This window comes from Rana temporaria, chromosome 6 (genome assembly GCF_905171775.1).
Source record: "Rana temporaria chromosome 6, aRanTem1.1, whole genome shotgun sequence".
Classification (NCBI taxonomy): Eukaryota; Metazoa; Chordata; class Amphibia; order Anura; family Ranidae; genus Rana; species Rana temporaria.
In genome coordinates this window covers 172,867,123-172,887,910 of record NC_053494.1, presented here as the reverse complement: position 1 = coordinate 172,887,910, position 20,788 = coordinate 172,867,123, and the positions used below count along the sequence as shown (strand labels likewise).

Sequence of the window (20,788 nt, the reverse complement as noted above, 5' to 3'; positions counted from 1 at the left end):
TAGCACATTCGTCACCCTGTAACGGAAAAGCACGAGGCTGAAAATCGCGAATCGTCTCTCACCAAACTTCTACCAAAACAACTGAACTTCCCTTTAATAGTGCCGTTGTACGTGTTGTACGTGACCGTGTTCTTGGTGATCGGAGTTTCTGACAACATTTGTCCGACCGTGTGTATGCAAGACAAGTTTGAGCCAACATCCGTCGAAAAAAAATCCACGATTTTGTTGTCGGAATGTCCGATCATCTGTTTGCGCCATTAGACTTAACTCTTAATGAAAGTATGTCCTTCAACCCTGATCCTTAACCTCAACAAAATCCTAAATCCTACCATTTAACCTTATCCTAAACTTAATGCAAAACTATGTTGTAAAACTAATAGATAAACTCCTAACTTTGAACCCCAACACAACCTAAAACTCCAAAACGAGCCATGACTATATTACTGGCAGTAATTACAAAATTCCAGAAATGCTCATGCCAATAATACAATTTAACACAGATACAGTGGGGATCGAAAGTTTGGGCACCCCAGGTAAAAAATTGTATTAATGTGCATAACGAAGCCAAGGAAAGATGGAAAAATCTCCAAAAGGCATCAAATTACAGATTAGACATTCTTATAATATGTCAAAAAAAGTTAGATTTTATTTCCATCATTTACACTTTCAAAATTACAGAAAACAAAAAAATGGCATCTGCAAAAGTTTGCCCCCTTTGGCAAGTATCACAGCTTGTAAATACTTTTTGTAGCCAGCCAAGAGTCTTTCAATTCTTGTTTGAGGTATCTTTGCCCATTCTTCCTTACAAAAGTCTTCCAGTTCTTTGAGATTTCTGTGCTGTCTGTCACGCACTGCTCTTTTAATGTCTATCCATAGATTTTAAATTATGTTGAGGTCAGGAGATTGTGAAGGCCATGGCAAAACCTTCAGTTTACGCCTCTTGATGTAATCCCCCGTGGATTTTGAGGTGTGTTTAGGATCATTATCCATTTGTAGAAGCCATCCTTTCTTTAACTTCAGCTTTTTCACAGATGGCATCAAGTTACCCTCCAAAATTTGCTGAAATTTTATTGAATCCATTTTTCCTTCTACTCGTGAAATGTTCCCTGTGCCACTGGCTGCAATACAACCCCAAAGCATGATTGATCCACCTCCATGCTTAACAGTTTGACAGAGATTCTTTTCATTAAGTTCGGTGCCCTTTCTTCTCCAAACATACCTTTGCTCATTCCGGCCAAAAAGTTCTATTTTAACCTCATCGGTCCACAGAACTTGTTTCCAAAATGCATCAGGCTTGTCTATATGTTCACTTGCAAAGTTTAAACGCAGACTTTTGTGGTGAGGACGTAGAAGAGGTTTTCTTCTGATGACTCTTCCATGAAGACCATATTTGTACAAGTATCTCTTAATAGTGGAATAGTGTACCACAACTCTAGTGTCTGCCAGATCTTTCTGGAGGGATCGTGCAGTCAAACGTGGGTTTTGAATTGCTTTTCTGACAATCCTGCGAACTGTTCTGTCTGATATCTTTCTTGGTCTTCCAGATCTTGCATTAACTTCCACTGTTCCTGATGACTGCCATTTCTTAATTACATTCCGAACAGAGGATATTGACATCCGAAAACACTTTGCTATCTTCTTATAGCCTTCTCCAGCTTTTAGAGCGTCAACTATTTTCAGTTTCAGTTTTCTAGACAACTGCTTAGAAGAACCCATGGTGCTGATTGTTGGGGTCAGATGAGTCTGGGCATTTAAAACCTTTGAGATTGACATCAGCTGGTCTTCCCAGACGATGATTGAGAACAATCCATGACACTGGCAGGTCTCAGCTTTGCAAAGGGGGCAGTGCATGCTGTAAATTCTGCAGGGTGCCCACACTTTTGCAGACGCCATTTTTTTTGTTTTCTGTAATTTTGAAAGTGTAAATGATGGAAATAAAATCTAACTTTTTTTGACATATTATAAGAATGTCTAATCTGTAATTTGATGCCTTTTGGAGATTTTTCCATCTTTCCTTGGCTTTGTTTTGCACATTAATACAATTTTTTACCTGGGGTGCCCAAACTTTCGATCCCCACTTTAAGCAATCTATACCATACATATTTACACTGTGAACATTTTTGACACTGATATGTACTGGGCCAAATTATTGATTTAATAAAATACCTGCAGAAGAATGCAAATGATCCTTGTTTGCATATTACGAAGCAATTATAGACAATAAATCAGAGAGCTGCTTTTATCAAGGATACTTTGCTACTGTGCTAAAGTCAAAGTCTCAGCCTATATAATGTTTAGTTCCTTCCCTTCATAATTACCAGTGATTGTAGGTAGTTTTTAGGTGGGAAATTGCTCTCGTATACTCCGTTGTGTTGGTGAAGATACTTTTGTTTCAAAGGGATAGCTTGCCTGAAACCATGGAATCCAGTCTGCATTTTCAGGCTCAGATACAAAAGCATTTTGAAGACATGAGCTTAGCAGCATTTGTAGGGAGTTTGTGAATTAGTGTTAGAGCATACAGCAGACAGGTTTCATATATTTCAACTTCTTCAATGTGTCCCAAAGCAAAAATCATACAGATGTTGCCTTACCTATGTATTGTTGAATCTATTGTCATATGTAAAGCTGTCCTTGAATATTTTATTGTTACATAAAACTGATATATAATGTCTTTTTTTTTTTGATAGGCATGTTTACTGGACGGACTGGGGAGATAAGCCATATATTGGCAGGGCTGGGATGGATGGCAAGAACAAAACTGTTATTATCTCCACTAAATTAGAGTGGCCAAATGGACTCACAATTGATTACAGCAGTGACAAGCTCTACTGGGCTGATGCCCACTTGAACTACATTGAGTACGTACATAGAAGAATAAAGCAACTCGGTAACTGTTCATACAACATATACAGTCCATGGCATCACTGATTCTGACATTGTCAAACATGTTGACTTATTTGTCATTGTTAGGTTGGCCATGCATGGGTAGAAGTCCTCTAGTGATTCAGCTGGTCTGAGTATTATCAACAATGAGAAATATGTATGATGTCAACTCTACTAGCCATGGTTAGACTTTTTTACATCAACATCCTTTTTAATGATTATCAGAATAAGAACACTCGTAAGTAGGTGTTTTACTACGCCTTATAGGTATATAACCAATCCAAGTTGTAAGGATATATTTTTTAAAGGACAATTTATTTATTTTGTTCTTGCTAAAAGGCAGTTTGGGTTTGTAAGGTGCTTATAACACACTCATTAGGTCCCACTTACACGTGTTCCTATCCTGATATTTTTAGCAATGATTGGATCGTGAAGGGGGCTAGTAAATGCGCTTAGGTGCAATATTGTCACAGCTTTGACAGCAGTTAAAAATGTTGTTTGACTGGATCTAACAAGTAAAATCCACAGAAAGCTTCTTCCATACTTTGAATACTCTAATAATAAGGATTCTGTGCAGTCATTTTTGTCTTTGGTTACTTCTACAAAGCCACTATGTGTCCCAAAGTTTGCATTCCCAATTATTTATTATTATTTATTGATTTTTCTGCACGTTATTTTGATTGATTTTATACTTTTTTGATGCAAATGTCTGCATTTTGTTTCTTTATTCATTATGCAAAGTGAACTTAATCATTCAATATAGGGAGTTTTCGTGGTGTGTATTTGTTAAAAATGCAGTGGATGCAATTTCCAATAATTTAAACGGGCCTGCTTAATGTGCATAAATAAATATATGACAATGCAGCATGCCCTTTACTGTTCAAGAGAAGTATAATCCATTTTGAGGTCCCATTCACTCATGTGCGTACATTGCAGAGGATATTGTAATGTTGACACTTAGGTGTGAATGAGCCATTTTAGATTCCCCTTAAAAGTAATCTAAACTGCATGGCATAGTTGTGAACCAGTTATACAGTAGCGAGAATCCAAAAACTGAACGTTAGTGGGAGTGCCACGCCAATGGTGGTAGAGTCCAAGATCCCCTTCATCAGGGAGGCAACAAACAGGAAAACATAGGTTTTTGTTTCCTTTGTTTTTCTATGATTTCTTGTTTGTTTTGTATCCTTAATTAAGGAGAAATGTTGGAGCCTCTTAAAATGAGTGGGACGTTTTTTCCATTATTACTCTGATATAAAGGAATTAAACAATTGAGTACATCAATTATCAAAATCCTGATGTGTTTCTTGGATCCACGTCTTCAGAGGAGTTATACCGTGTTTCCCCAAAAATAAGACATACCCATAAAATAAGCAGGATTTCTAAGCATTTGCGCAATATAAGCCATACCCCGAAAATAAGACATAGTTATTCTGTGTGTGCTGCAAGCTGAGGCATAGAGGAAGAAATAGAAAGTAAAAGTCTCCTCAGTGAAGTGAGGAGCAGGACGCTCTGCTTTAGGTATTGTGTATCCTCAGGGGAAGAAGTAAAGCTGTGGCTCCCGTTTTACTCAGCAGTGTGGGTTTCTCTCCCCCAGCAACAGTCTGTGGGTCTCTCTCACCCACAACCACCAGTAAAGCTGCTGCTTAAAGCGGGGGTTCACCCTAAAAAAAAAAAATTCTAACATGCCATCCAGCATACTAGCGCAAGCTACAGTATGCCTTTATTTTATTTTTTTGCGACGTACTCACTGTTTAATCCCGTAGTTAAGTTTCAGACTAGTAGGCGTTCCTATGCAGAGGGGAACATGATTGACGGCCGGCTATGGCGAGTCACGCTTTCCGGAAATAGCCGAAATAGGACTTGGCTCTTCACGGCGCCTGCGCAGTCAGCTCCTAGTCTGTGTGCAGGCGCCGTAAAGCCCCGTGAAGAGCCGAGTCCTACTCAGGAAGCGTGACGCGCCATAGCTGGCCGTTAATCATTGTCCCCTTTGCATAGGAACGCCCATTCCCTGCGGGGAGTCCGAAACTTAACTACGGGATTACACAGTGAGTACGGCGCAAAAAAAAAATAATTAAAGACATACTGTAGCTCATGTTAGTATGCTGGATTTCATGGTAGAAACTTGCTTTTTAGGATGAACCACCGCTTTAATAAAAATAAGGCATTCCCTCAAAATAAGACCTAGTGCGTCTTCTTGAGGAAAAATAAATATAAGATGGTGTCTTATTTTCGGGGAAACACGGTAGTATGTAGTGTCTTTACTACCATTGGTTTGGTACTCATACTATGTTCTCAATTTTTTAAGAGTGCATAATAAGTGTTTGGGCTAGGTGCAGCGTTGTGCCATAGGCATTGAACACACAGAGTTCAGCAGTAGTAATGAACTATAGAAAAGTTCAACAAGTTCAAATAGCCCCAGCAAGAAGGCACCCCATTTGGGGTTTCAAAAAACGGTGCTCCATGGCCGTAGGTCCCCCGGACAACAAACTTTGCAAACTTTGCACACTTATAGAGTGGGGCTATATGTGTGCCAAGTTTGGGGTCCAGGGGAGCTACGGCCAGCTGGTACCGGGTCCCCAAATTCCGGGAGATCAGGCACAAAAAGGTGACTCGAGTATAAGCCGAGGGGGGCATTTTCAGCACAAGAAAAGTGCTGAAAAACTCGGCTTATACTCGAGTATATACGGTATGTCTGCAAATCTGTAATGTACAAAAATGCAGTTATGTAATACAATAGAGCGCAATGAAAATAGTAATATAGTTGTCAAGAATAACATGAAAAGTACAGCGGCCTCATGCATTACCTTAAAAACCATTTACAGTAATAATGAAACAATACAAAACAAAGGCCTCAGTGAGCAGTAGAAACAGAAGTGAGTCATGCTTATACCTAAGCATTCATAGCCTTGTGGCTTTTGTGAGTGTATACAGTTTAATTGTTTAGTTAATAAGTGTTTTTAAGGTACAGAACAAGGCTGTAGCACCCTTTTTGTTATTTTTGTTGTTTAGAAGTAAAGTTTTGTTATGGGAAGATTGTGGTATAGCCCAAAGTATTGCCTGTTATCATATTAAAGTTTCTGGTCAGTAAGACCTGGTTCACACCTATGCAGGTTGCAGTTGCATTTTGCTTTTTTCAGGCTGGATTCGTACCTATGCATTTTTAGTGCTTTTTGCAGATTTGCACTACAAAACGTGTTCCATAGGAAACCATGTTAAATGGACTGCAGTGCAAATCTGAAAAATTCAAAAAGCACTAAAAATGCATAGGTGTGAAACCAGCCTTATTTTTTTTTCTTTTGCCAGCAATTTTTTTTTTTTTTTTACATTTCCTTTAACCACTTCAGTACCGTGGGTGTTTTTCAGATTTGGTGTTTACAAGACTAAAACATTTTTTTTTGCTAGAAAATTACTTAAAACCCACAAACATTATATATATTTTTTCTAATACCCTAGAGAATAAAATGGCGATCATTGCAATACTTTTTGTCACACCATATTTGCGCAGCGGTCCTACAAGCGCACTTTTTTTGGAAAAAATTAACTTTTTTGAATTAAAAAATAAGACAGCAATAAATTTGGCCCAATTTTTTTATATATTGTGAAAGATAATGTTACGCCGAGTAAAATGATACCCAACATGTCACGCTTACAAATTGCGCCCGCTCGTGGCATGGCGTCAAACTTTTACTCTAAAAAATCTCAATAGGCGACGTTTAAAAAATTCTATAGGTTGCATTTTTTGAGTTACAGAGGAGGTCTAGGGCTATAATTATTGCTCTCGCTCTACCAATCGCGGCGATACCTCACTTGTGTGGTTTGAACACCGTTTTCATATGCAGGCGCTACTCACGTATGCGTTCGCTTCTGCGCGTGAGCTCGTCGGGACGGGGCGCTTTAAAACATTTTTTTTTTTTCTTATTTATTTTTATTTATTTTATTATTTTTTACACTGGAAAAAAATAAATAAATAAATGATCACTTTTATTCCTATTACAAGGAATGTAAACATCCCTTGTAATAGAAAAAAGCAGGACAGGTCCTCTTAAATATGAGATCTGGGGTCAAAAAGATCTCAGATCTCATATTTAGACTAAAATGCAAAAAAAAAAAAAAAAAAAAATTGAAACTGTCATTTTTTCAAATGACAAAAAAAAAATGTCTCTTTAAGAGGCTGGGCGGAAATGACGTTTTGACGTCACTTCCGCCCAGCAGAGCTATGGGGACGGGTGGGGGCGATTTTTCCCTCACTCGCTTCCCCAGTCAGCAGCCGAGCGCACCCGATCTCCTCCGCCGCTACCGACGGCTCCGGTAAGCGGCGGAGGGCGCGGGAGAGCGGCTGGAGGGGGGGCCCTCTCCCGTTGCTGATAACGGCGATCTCGCGGCGAATCCGCCACGGAGACCGCCGTTATCGTTAACACAACCGCTCACACTAAAGATGGATACCTCGGTTGTGGCAGCAGCTGCTGCCGTTACCGAGATATCCATCTTTAAAGTGAGGCCGTATATAGTCGTACAGCGGTTTGGAAGTGGTTAACAAGCAGCTATAAACAGGTGGAAAAAAAACACAAATCGCGTCAAAAACGCGGTACTTGCGTTTTGGATGTGGGTCCATTGAATTATATTACAGTACATGCAAAATGCTGATTTTTGCAGGAAAAAAGGTCCCGACCCTTTCCAAAAACGCAGAGGCACAAAAAAGCATTGATGTGAACATGTTCCATAGGAAACCATGTTAAAAAAAATTCTTGCATTTCTGCAAAATGCAAAATGCATCAAAAAAAGCATTAGTGTGAATGGAGCCTTAAATGGACTGTAATGTGTTTTTGCAAAACTAAAAATGCACAAAAAAATTCATTGGTGTGAACCAGGCCTAAATTTTCCGCTTCCCCTTCTCAGGACTTTATCGCTGATGTGAAATCTCTGTTTCATTACAATGTAATATTATGTAATAGCACTTTTTGTCCAAACCTTCATCTGCGTAATCGGATTACCTGTGTTAAACAGAACACCATGAGGTTTTATTAGTATTATGTTGTTTTAATCTGGCACTGTTTGTACCTGGTTTTTGCAGCCAGGAGTCTGAGTGAACAGGTCTGTGTGGGTTAGATGTTAGCCTCAGTAATCTTTCTTGCTTACTATCCTGTAGATTCTCTGATCTGGATGGCCAACACCGACATGCAGTGTTTGATGGGACTCTGCCACACCCTTTTGCAATCACTATATTTGAAGACACAATATATTGGACTGACTGGAACACCAGAACAGTGGAGAAGGGAAACAAATATGATGGATCCGGGAGAACCATGCTGGTCAATACCACCCACAGGCCCTTTGATATTCACGTTTATCATCCATACAGGCAGCCTATTAGTAAGTACAGTCTTTTTTTTTTTGTAATATTAGTAGTTATTCTATTGTATTAACTTACATAATTTGTTATATTGCTAATGGATTGAGGACCCCTTCAGCTGAATGTCTTCATTATAGGACTGCCACAGACATTGAAATATATAAATGAAAAGAAAAAAAACATTTATATAACTCTTATGCAACCATGGCCGCTCCTGTGGCAGCCCTGTGAGATAGACAGTTAGTTAGAGGTCTGTAGTAATTATTTTCTACTTTGCGCTTCAAGAGTGTTTGAAAGTTTTCTGTCTGGAGGGCCTCATACACACGATAGGTTAACCAGAGGACAACGGTCTGAAGGACCGTTTTCATCGGTCAAAACCGATTGTGTGTGGGCCCCATAGGTTATTTAACCATAGGTAAAAAAAAAGACAACTTGCTTTAAAATTAACCTATGGATTGGTAACCGATAGGTCAAAACTGATTGTTAGCAGGCACAACCATCGGTTAAAAATCCACGCATGCTCAGAATCAAGTCGACGCATGCTTGGAAGCATTGAACTTCGTTTTTTTCAGCATGTTGTTGTGTTTTACATAACCGTGTTCTGACACGATCGGTTATTTAACCTATGGAGTGTAGGCGTGACGGACCATCAGTCAGCTTCATCGGTTAACCTAGGACAACGGTCCTTCAGACCGTTGTCCTCTGGTTAACCTATTGTGTATACAAGGCTTTAGAGCAGTGGTCTCCAAACTGCGGCCCGGGGGCCAGATGTGGCCCTTTGCTTGATTTTATCTGGCCCTTGGGGTGCTTTTTTATTCATTGGCATCAATGAAGGGCAGAATTCCTCCCAATGACACCAATGATGGGGCAGAATTCCTCCCAGTTATGGGGCAGACTTTCTCCCAATCACACCAATGATGGGGTCCAATGACACCAATGATAGGGGATTTTGTACTCCTGATGGCCACAGTCCGGCCCCCGGCCCCTTAAAGTCTGGAGGACAGAAGTCCGACCCTTTGTTTAGAAAGTTTGGAGACCCCTGCTTTAGAGGAATGGGCTTTGAGGTCTGTTCATTTTTTGTCACTCTAATAGATTATTTATATATTTTGTGATGGGACAGGCCCAACGGGTAGTGAAGGAGGTAAACCATGCATGAGACAGGGACACCCAGGAACAGACCAAGCAGGTTTGCCCTGCACTTGTATTCAGCAAGGCAGCAAACAAATACCGTTTTAATGCAGGAGGGTTTTGTATAGCAAGCCCATAGCATAAAACAAGCAAAACATCTGCTCGTCTAAGTGATTAACTAAACTCAGGTCCGTTCCTGACTGACTAGATCAGTGGTTCTCAACCTTTCTAGTGCCGTGACCCCTTGATAAAATTTCCCAAGTTGTGGGGACCCCTAACAGTAAAATTATTTTTGCAGCGTAGGTTGTCAGCACCCGAGGCAAGACAAGTAATTTGCGGCCGTAACCCAAGGGCATTTAGCACTCCCTGAGTCCCTTCCACTCGTACAGTATTAAAACCCCTTATGGTACAATTTAGGATCTACCACTCTTTCTCCTGTATCTCTCTCTATCCTAATTTCTTGTCCCCCAATCCCCCTCTCTAGCTGTCTTTTTTTGTTCTCTTATTCTTTCTCTCCCCTTTTCTTTGTTCCTCACCCTCTTTTCCTCTCCCTTCCATGTATTCTCTATTTTTATTCCTTCTCCTTGGTGGGGGGGGGGGGGGGTAGTTGGTATGAGTGGCAATGATGGGGGGAGTTCTGATCAGCCAATTTAGGTGCTCTTGATCAAGGTCATCTGCTGATCTGAGAACTGTAGTGGGGACTTTTAATGGCAATTATAATCACAGGTAGTGTTATTCACTGTGTCTCTGGCTTCACTGTGCCCCTGACTTTGTGGTGTCTCGTAGCAGTGACACCTATGCCGAAATCGGGAGATAGAATCTCCTCCAGCCCCTCCTACTTCACATTCATCACCAGTCAGTTGACCTCTAGTCTCTCTCCCCTTGCAATTCCGTGAACAGAATGGGCGGCTGCAAAGAGGCTTAGTGGGCGGCCATAGGCTTCAGGGACAGCCCTGCTGGGTGGCCGCAAAAAGGCTGGGAGAGCAGTGCGGGCTTCAGGAACAGTCCAGGATTCTGTGACCCCTGGCAAATTATCATTCGGCCCCGACCCCCAGGTTAAGAACCACTGGACTAGATGCTGCTTAATGGGTTTCCCAAAACACTAAGCACATGTACCTTTTTTAGTGTTCTGTTGTCATTTAGCCCTTTTACCCAGCAGCAGGCTCTCACAACAGAAAGAGAGAGAGAACCCCGCAGAGACTAATAATGAGGTTTGAATACCAGGTAGGATGTGGACCTAGGAATAAAAGCTTTAACCCACCTAAAGCTCCTAGAACCCTGAGGAATCTAGGACTCAGGACAGGACGTTTTATGATAAAAAAAACCCCCTAAAATTTGGTTTTCTGCATATCAGTCATAAACCCTAAAAGTAATTTCATCTTTAGTTTTTAGTCTCATATTCTCGTATGTTGGAGTTTTGCATGTCTTTTAATATATTAGATGTTTACAGTGAAATGTAATGGTCTTCTCTTTTAGTGAATAATCCATGTGGCCGAAACAATGGTGGCTGTTCTCACCTGTGTCTAATAAAAGAAGGAGGACAGGGATACACCTGTGAATGCCCAGACAATTTTGTGGCAATGCAATTCGGAAACATAGTGCGCTGTCTCCCATCATGTTCCAGTACTCAGTTTCTGTGTGCCGACAGTGAACGGTAGGTTAACGTGTCAATTCGTTGTCATGCTGAATCATTAATAGAACACTAATTTAAAAAAGTTAAACTATTTTACTTAAAGCCTATCTCTGGGCACAGTAACTTTACCATGGTTAAAACTAGCGTTTCACCGATACTAGTACCGGTGCCAACACTAAGCATTTGCACGAGTACATGCAAATGCTCCGATACTAAAACCAGTACCTTAAGACCTGGTTCACATATATGCAAATTGGATTACTTTTGAACCGCATCCAATTTGCATGACATGTAAACCTGCAGCCTTTTCAATGGAGCAGGTTCACATATGTATAGCACACGTTTTTAAAAAAAATTGGTACGATTTTGTGTCCAGTTCAGGTGCGATTTCAATTGTCATAAACTCTGACAATACACACCTGAACTGAACCTGAACTCTTGAACAAAGTCACACCAGAGGGGGCTAAAATCTTGCTGTCAAAACCAGACTGTATATATGTGAACCTTACAGTTATAGTTCTTTATAATTATACTGTCACATGATGCTAAAAATAGGTATTGGTACCCAAAATCGATCTTAAAAAAACATTCCTTTGCCTCAAAAGGAACCCCTTGTCGTGCAGGCTTTTTTTTTTGTTCTGCAAATCAGCTTGTTTAGATGTCGGGATTAGCACAGCTCTCATTGTACATCCAGGTTACTCTGATGGAAGTGTTGTAGGCAGCTGGTTCTCCATTTGGGGGGGGGGGGGGGCAGCAAACAAACTTGGCCGTCCCCCCCTCAGGAAGTGTTTGCTGTGACTCAAGAAGAAAGTCTGCCTCTGAGTCTCCAGCATCAGGCATTTGTTTTTTACTCAAAGGTCCCTGCTGTGGAGAGGGTGCATGCTCCATGTCCGTTCCGGCCTCTCCTCCTAAGGCCGCCATGCTGCCGTCTTCTGTGAGCTGTTTGGGCTGTGCAAAGTTTGCCTACCAGTGGCAAACGGAGCTCCCTGTCATCTCGGCCCTTTGGGCACACAGTGCAGGCTGCCATCTCTCTACTGGCACAGTTGCTGGTCGCTGATCCCCGCTAGAGCTCCCTGGTCAAGCGGCCATACTGACTCATGGATAAGCCCAATCGGGTCTCAGGACCCACTTCCTGATTGGCCGGGAGGAGATGCGGAAAGACATTAGTGAATGTTAATTTGCTAATGTCACACAAGTGGTTGGCTAGGGGCGCAGTGCTTTGCGCCCCGAGCCGACCCTTTTTTTAAGCCAATTAGAGCCTCGGGCTCTAATCACGTGCTTCAAAAAAAAACATTGAAAATCATGCGTCCGGTGCCCTGCATGGAGATTAGGGGCCAGGCACATGGATTAGGGGGACGGCGCCCCTAATGAGCAGGCCGCCCACTATTGGCTGTAGGTCTTGTAGAAGCCAGCTCTGTGGCCATGTCTCTGCCTTTTCTCCTCCAGGCCATTCACAAAACCCCCAGCAGTTGGGTAACCAAAACTGAGTACCAAATCTGGTGCAGCTGTTCATGGTATCCAATCAACTTCTAAATTCAGCTTGTTCGATTAAACTTTGTGAATAAAACCTGGAAGCTGGTTTATATGCAGACCTGCACCTGATTTTGCACTCTTCAGTTTTAGTAAATCAACCCAACAGTCCCATGTTTGGTGGGCCTAAAAAAGTCTTAAAATATGCCCCTGGTATAATCTTGCACAACATTAAAACATTTGTGTATGCTCCCATGAATATGCATGTGATCCAACTATGCAGCGATTTTATTTTTCTCCTGGGTGACCAATCTGAACAGACCTGAAATAGAGAAAAAAAAACTCACTTTCCATCAATCAATGGAAACTTTCTTTATTTTTATATTTGTAAGAATGGATGAGAATTTTGTTTTGAACTTCCAAACTGTGATGTTTCAGGCACTGACATTTTAATTGGAAGAACTGTGTGTATTACTGTTTATCTACTGCTATGCAGAGCTAGAGCTATATATTATTTTCTCTATTTTATGATTTAGTTTTTTTTTTTTAATTCACATCTGCCAGTTTAGACATACAAAGAATCTCACATTGTAGTTTTACTTTGCAGATGTATCCCTATATGGTGGAAGTGTGATGGTCAGCGAGATTGCCGAGATGGCTCAGACGAGTCGCCATCTTGTCCTCATCGGTACTGCCCCATAGGACAATTCCAGTGCAACGATGGAAACTGTACAAGCACTCACTTTTTGTGTAACACTCAACAAGATTGCCCAGATAATTCTGATGAAGATCCAATACTTTGTGGTATGTAAAGTAAAATGTTGTTTTATTGCTTTATTGTTTGCCCTCTAATACAGTATGGTTTTGCCCTTGAAGCAGTTTAACAGTCTTTCTGGGATGGAAGAGTGATATAGGAGCTCAAAAATATGTTGCGAAGGCCTAAACACTTGGAGTAGGGAAAGGGAGTAACCGCTCCAGATGGATATGCTTGGTAAAAATATATATAAGTGAAAACTATTGCGCTACTGGGAGTAGGTGAACGTAAAATAGATAAATTAAAATAAAATGAGTGGCGTGGAAGCAGCTATGTCTAAAGTGTTCACTGTACACACATGGAAAATAAATGATAATAATGACAAGCGCTAACCACTGAAATGAATCACTAAAGATACAATAATGACTAGTGATAAATACAACAACATGGTGCCATATTAAAAAAATAATCAAGTGCAAAAATGTGCAACAATGTGCAACACAAAAATACAGTGCAATGGTGCAACAAAAATGAGATGAAAAGAAATAAAATCACTCAAACGACTCAATGAGCCTAAACAATGATGAGTGACATAAGTGACCAATGATGGTTAAATGTCCTAAAGCTGAAAATGACGGTAATAAAATGAATGAAGATCTTCAAAAGGAGGCTGTGAGTATTCATAAACTGTGGACAGCATCCATAACCAGTCTCCCAGAACTCTCACCTGAGTAAGATATATGTGAGCATATATCATAAGTAAAGACTCCCATCCGGGTAATCCTCTTTAGTGCCTCCTTAGTGAATCCCTTGACTCTCTCGTGGGTTCCAATTTCCGGGGATGTGCATCGGGTCAGGACTGATGCTCACAAAGGTGTACAGGAAGGGAGAAAAAAAGGATGCTTCCAATAGTTAATAGTTAATAATTCAGGAACAGCCCATGATCTGGTGACCCCTGGCAAATCATCATTCGACCCCCAGGTTGAGAACCACTGTGTTAGAATGTAGTGGCTCTTATTGCATTTTTTCTTTAATGGTCATTGGATACATGGCTTTAGCAATGATGTTTTTGCTTATCTATAGTGGTTTAATTAGTTTACTATGCTTTCTCCAGCTAATCACCAGTGTGAAGATCATCAGTGGCAATGCGCTAATAAGCACTGCATCCCCGAGGCCTGGCAGTGTGACGGTGAGGATGACTGTGGAGACAACTCCGATGAGGACAGCTCTCACTGTACAACGCGAACCTGCAGTCCAGGGCAGTTTAAATGTAGAAACGGACGCTGCATACCTCAGAGCTGGAAATGTGATGTCGACGATGACTGTGGGGATCACTCTGATGAACCTATGGAGGAGTGCAGTAAGTAATAACCTGAAGGCCCTAATATGTTTAGGGTTGCCATTCAAAGAAAATATCAGGCTGCCTGGCTTGGCTCTGAGTTGGGTTTTTGCAACCTGATCTTTCATTTTACATGTAGAAAGTAAAAAATGATCAATCCTCAAATAATCTGATTCAGTGATGCAAGAGAAGTAACTGTATGATATAGTCCGGGGATATGCAATTAGCGGACCTCCAGCTGTTGCAGAACTACAATTCCCATGAGGCATAGCAAGACTCTGACAGCCACAAGCATGACACCAGAGTCAGAAGCATGATGGGACTTGTAGTTTTGCAACAGCTGGAGGTCCGCTAATTGCATATCCCTGATATAGTCATATGTAGACATGTGTATTCGTTTTAGTCCGAATGCATTTTTGTCCAAATTTCTGGGATTTTTGCATTCGTTTTAACAAACGATAACGAACGCGCAGAATCTGAAATCCGAAAGATCCGACATAAAAAATGCTTTATTTTCATTTCGTTGCGACAACAGTTCGATATAGATAGAAGATTTGACATGACGGTGACAATAGCGATCTGTGTCTATCGAACCTGCGGTTCAATGTGCCTAACCTCAACTCTATTAGTCCAAGATTATTCGACATAGAGAGAAAAGATACAACATTATAGAGACATGAAGATTCGACGAAGCAGCTAAAAACATACGATCGTTGTGAGAGGACATTTATGGTCAAATGCTCCGCCTTTAGGCTATAGAAGAATTCTAATGTTGGTTGACTAGTAATAATAATGAATATATATAATTATTACTAGTCATACAACATTAGAATTCTATTCTAGCTTGTGGGCGGAGCATTCGACCGGAACTTTACGATCGCGGCATCGTACAGTTTAGCTGCTTCGTCGAATCTTCTTAGAATATTCGACAGACACCATAAGCCTTCAATGACAGATTCGACCTTCATTAATTCGGATTTTCAGACGAATGCATTTTTTAACAAAACAAAATGAATAAAAACGAATTTCGGAAGTAACTAAATAATTAAATTTTTCGGACGAAATATTTCAGTATGCACATGTCTAGTCACAGATGACCACATCTCCCCTTGTTGCCAGTTGGTATTTACACGCAATTATGTATTCGTTTTGGTAGGTGTCTGCATCCATGCATTTAATGAACATATTATGCTGCGTACACACGATCGGAATTTCCACTGAAAAAAGTCAGACTGACTTTTTCCATCGCAAATTCCGACCATGTGTATGCCCCATCGGAGAAATTCCATCGGAAATTCCGATGAATTCCATCGGAGTTTAAATATAGAACATGTTTTATTTTACTCTGATGGAATTCGACGGGCAAAAGTCTGATCGTGTGTACGCGGCATTAGATTTTAACCGTCTTTTTCCAATGCGAAATGGTGTGTCCCCACACTCTGTTAATGTGCATCACACTCACAAGTATATCAAATGGCTTCAGCCTGGTTTCCAGTCATGGGAGAACACCCTGCTAACACATTTCACCCTACAGCTCTCAGTTGGGTGAAACATGTTAGAGGATTGTTCTCCCCTGGGTAGGAGTGACTGGGATTTACATTAACAGAGTGTGGGGATGCACCATTTTTCTGCAGACCTATTATCAGACTTGATGAGCCTTAATAGCTGAACCAGCACCTGATAGGAACATACTGGAGCATGGGAGTGATGCTTTTTTTCTTTTAGGGTTTATGTGTCTACTTGTTCAATAATTCATAATTTATAACTAAAGATGGGAGGAGGGATTTTGTAAAAAACTGATTGTGTTGCAAAGTTTTGATGTTGGCAACATTTGCTGAAAATACTATATCTTTCATCATCATATTTGGAGGGCGTGGCATAGGCGTGCGCACATAGGGTGTAAGGTGTGCCTGGGCACACCCTAATCACCCTGTACTATGCAGATTCCCCCTGCTGCCTGGCTGCAGAGAAAGAGACTGGGGAATCTCTGTCCTCAGCCCCTTTCTCTGTCTCAAAAGTTAGACATCAGGGGTCTGTTTAGACCACTGATATTTCACCAAAGCCCCCAAACAGGGCTCCTAAAAAAATAAATAATAATAATAAAAATAAAATTGTAAAAAAATAATAATAATACAAATAAAGATAAACTACTGACACCGATCTCTGCCCTGCTGACAAAGCCCTACTGACTTGCCCACTGCCATATATGGTACATTACACACGCATATGTGTTTGAGCTTTGGTGTGCACACCCTAATGCAATAGGCTGCGCACACCTATGGGGCGTGGGTTGTTTCTGGCCTTCTTTAGAGTACTTTCGTTTTTTTCCATTTATGGCCAGTTCACACCAGACGCAGTTCCGTACAGTTTCGTGTGCATTTTTTTCTGCACTAAAAATGCATGCACAGTGTTTTCCATGTATTCCAATGGCTCTAGTTGGTTCTAGTTCACACCCTGCAGTCAGTTTCTGGTCAGTTTCCAGTGCAGTGCAGTGTTCTCTGTAACTGTGTTTTCTCTCAGTGAAGGCTAATAAAGGTCTATTTCTTAGCACAAGAACAGGTCCAGGATAGGTGAAAGAAGCGTTGGTCATTCTTAGGCGCCAAAAAAACTACCCCCAATTTTGCATTTTGCAAAATGCATTTTGGCAAAACAGTAAAATTTTACCTTAATTTCCAGATTTTTACAACATTTTTGAGGAAATAAAGCCTCTCAATTTCTGTAGTCCCTTGTTAAAGGGGTTGTAAAGGTAAAAAAAAATCCCTAAATAGCTTCCTTTACCTTAGTGCAGTCCTCCTTCACTTACCTCATCCTTCCATTTTGCTTTTAAATGTCCTTATTTCTTCTGAGAAATCCTCACTTCCTGTTCGTCTGTCTGTAACTAAACACAGTAATGCAACACTTTCTCCCTGGTGTGGAGAAAGCCTCTTGAGGGGGGAGGGGGCGAGCAGGAGGGTCAGGACACTCTCTACTTTGCAGATAGAGAAAGGAGCTGTGTGTTAGTGGGCGTCCTGACACTCCTGCTCGCCCCCTCCCCCCTCAAGAGGATTTTTCCACACCAGGGAGAAAGCCTCACATTACTGTGTGTAGTTACATACAGAAGAACAGGAAGTGAGGATTTCTCAGAAGAAATAAGGACATTTAAAAGCAAAATGGAGGACTGCACTCAGGTAAAGGAAGCTATTTAGGGGAAAAAAATTACCTTTACAACCCCTTTAAGGATGAATCTTAGTTATTTAATTGGCAAATATAAAAAAAATATTATTAATAATATGTTACGTCCAATCCGTTTAGATGCGGATTCGTTATTTCGGATAATTCATACCTTCGGATAAATTTGTATTCGTTACGTTCACTAACAGCCAAATTTGAATGGAAATTCCAATACTTATAATTTAATAGTAATAGTTATTATTAGTTAGTTATTATTTAGGATTTTCAAACTTTCCAGTTTTTCTTATTTTTGGATTCTCGAATTTCTGACTTTCTAAATGTTCTAAATTTTTGATTTTCGAAAATTTTCGAACTTCACATTCTCGTTCTTTCGAATTTTCGATTTTCATTTTTTTGGGGTTTTCTACATTTCGGATGGGTTTTTGTTAATTTTAATATTTCCAAATGAACGGATTTGTCAAATTTCATTGGAAATGCCTCTATGGCATACTTTTGCTGAGAGTCTCTTTCAGACTTTAGGTATGTAATTATGTCTGAAATGAAAAGGCTGGGGAAAAACCCATCCGCTAATATATTAATATAGGTTACTCTTTGAACATTGATGCCCTTTTATTTAGTCAGTGATCTACATATAGAAGGCTTCATTACTGCTTTACTATAAGGGACTATGAAAGTGCTGCAGCCATTGCCATCACATTGTTTATTGATCCTGGATCCTTAGAAATGGCAACTTAGCCGGTAAAAAATATCCTCATACATGCTTAATATTTAGAAATAATGCATTGCTAACATCTTCCTCCTAGTGGGCCCGGCTTACCGCTGTGACAATCACACAGACTTTGACTGCAAGACAAACTATCGTTGTATCCCACTCTGGGCTGTGTGCAATGGTTATGATGACTGCAGGGATAACTCTGATGAGCAGAATTGTGGTAAGTTAACTATTGTTAGAGAATCAAGCATATTATATCTTCGTTGTTTTAATAGAAGAATCGGACCAGTTAAACAGATTTCCAATTACTGGCTTTATATTTTCACTTTCCTGTACATATGCACGTCCCCAACACACAATCTCCCGCAGAGATGAGAAATGAGCAATTGCATTTACCACCTCAATACAGGGCAGTTACACCCCCTTCCTGCCCAGGCCATTTTTCAGCTTTCAGCGCTGTCAAAATTTGAATGACAATTGTGCCGTCATGCTACACTGTAATCATGTGAATTTTTTATCATTTTCTTCACACAAATAGAGCTTTCTTTTGGTGGTATTTAATCACATCTGTGGTTTTTATTTTTTCCTAAAAAAATAAAAAAAAAGTTTTTCTTTGTTTCTGTCAGTAAATTTTGTAAATAAGTAATTCTTCTCCTTCACTGATGTGTGATGATGAGGCGGCACTAATGGGCACTGATAGGCTACACTGATGAGCACTGATGAGGCAGCACTTATGGGTACTAAATATGTAGCACTGATGAGAAGGCATTGATAGGTGGCACTAATATGTGGCACTGATGAGCACTGATGGGTGGCACTGGTGGACACTGGGCACAGAAAGGCAGCACTAATGGACAGTTAGGCAGCATTGGTGGGCACAGATGGCACTGATGGACAGCATTGATGAGCACTGATGGGTGGCATTGGTGGACAGCAGTGATGGGCATTGATGGGCAGCATTGATAGCCAGCATTGACTGGCATCACTAATGGCCACTGATTGCTGGCACTTATGGGTACTGATTGCTGGCACTTGTTATCACTGATTGCTGGCACTTGTGGGCACTGATTGCTGGCAGTGGTGGGCACTCATTGTTGGCACTGGTGGGAACTTAATTGTAATCAGGGCGCTGATGATCAGTGCCCTGATTACATACCTAGCTGTTCCCTGTGAATAGATGCCGCTGATCGGCTCTCCTCTCCTCGCACTCTGTCAGTGTAAGGTGAGGAGTATCGATTACCAGCATCTCCGTATTTACATGTGACTGGCTGTGATTGTTTAAAGAGCCCGTAGATAACTATATAACCTTTTTGTTCCATATTTGCCCTGTCACAAACTACTTATTGGATCTGATACAGTATAAGTCAGTACTATTATATTCTTCACTGTCTTATTAAAGTTTGTAATCTATCCGACATCATAAATTCAGAATTAGCCCAAAACGAATTTACAGAATATAGTACAACGTTCACAGAAAGTATCAAAGTACATTCTTTGTATACAGTTATATTAATGTGATGTGATCTCATGCTGCTTGAGCTACAGATTCTGTATTATTACTGAAATAAAATGTAATTATACTGTCAGTTTGTAATCCACAGTTATTGGTTTATACATATGAAGAGAGTTCAGTGGTTTCCCTTACAGTGAGATCTTACAATATTGACTCTGAAAGGCTGTATTCCAATGAATAATCATTAAACCATTTAGGGCTTAACAAAATACTTGTTTAATCGTTATGATGGTGGAGCCAACAAATCCTGACCATGAATGATTGGAATTTGCAGAACAAAGAACATGTAATCCACTGGGAGATTTTCGCTGTGAAAATCATCGTTGTGTTCCTCTGCGTTGGAAGTGTGATGGCGACAATGACTGCGGAGACGGATCTGATGAGCGCAACTGCAGTAAGAAATATTGGTCCAGTTAGAGGTTTTATGCTTTTTGTAATGTTTGTCTCTTCACAACAATAACGCTCTTCCCCTTACTAGTGGAAGAGGCGCAGCCACTATACGTACAGTAGAACTAATTCATTGACGTAGGTTTAATATGTCTATAGGCAGTGGTGGCCAGTGGTAATTTTTTTGAGGGGGCGGAAAACAGTTCTATCACCCCCCTGGTTGGTTGGGTCTGGAGCACTTACCCTATCTATGGTGGGCAGCGCTTTCCTGGATGGCTTTCCCTGCTTGGCGGGAGCGTCTTCACCTTCCCCTGCTGTCCATGGGCATCATGGTGGCTTCTGTTTCCTCACTCCTCGTGGCCAATTGGGACTCTTCTCATTTCGGCGAATTAGAAAAAGGGTCTCATACCCACTTCTGATTGGCCGGATTGAGGATCAGTGTTTCAAT

At 40.7% G+C, this 20,788-nt stretch overlaps 1 protein-coding gene across 2 annotated transcripts in view; it reads left to right on the top strand.

Annotated features, from left to right (window-relative positions):
* LRP2 (LDL receptor related protein 2) overlaps positions 1-20,788 on the top strand; it is a 327,257-nt gene that overhangs the window by 240,509 nt on the left and 65,960 nt on the right. For both annotated transcript variants that reach the window (XM_040357827.1, XM_040357826.1), the window contains 7 exons: positions 2,688-2,858; positions 8,030-8,253; positions 10,838-11,015; positions 13,072-13,268; positions 14,333-14,578; positions 18,532-18,660; positions 20,228-20,347. In XM_040357827.1, coding sequence (XP_040213761.1) covers positions 2,688-2,858; positions 8,030-8,253; positions 10,838-11,015; positions 13,072-13,268; positions 14,333-14,578; positions 18,532-18,660; positions 20,228-20,347 — 1,265 coding nt within the window. The remainder of the gene's footprint in view (positions 1-2,687; positions 2,859-8,029; positions 8,254-10,837; positions 11,016-13,071; positions 13,269-14,332; positions 14,579-18,531; positions 18,661-20,227; positions 20,348-20,788) is intronic.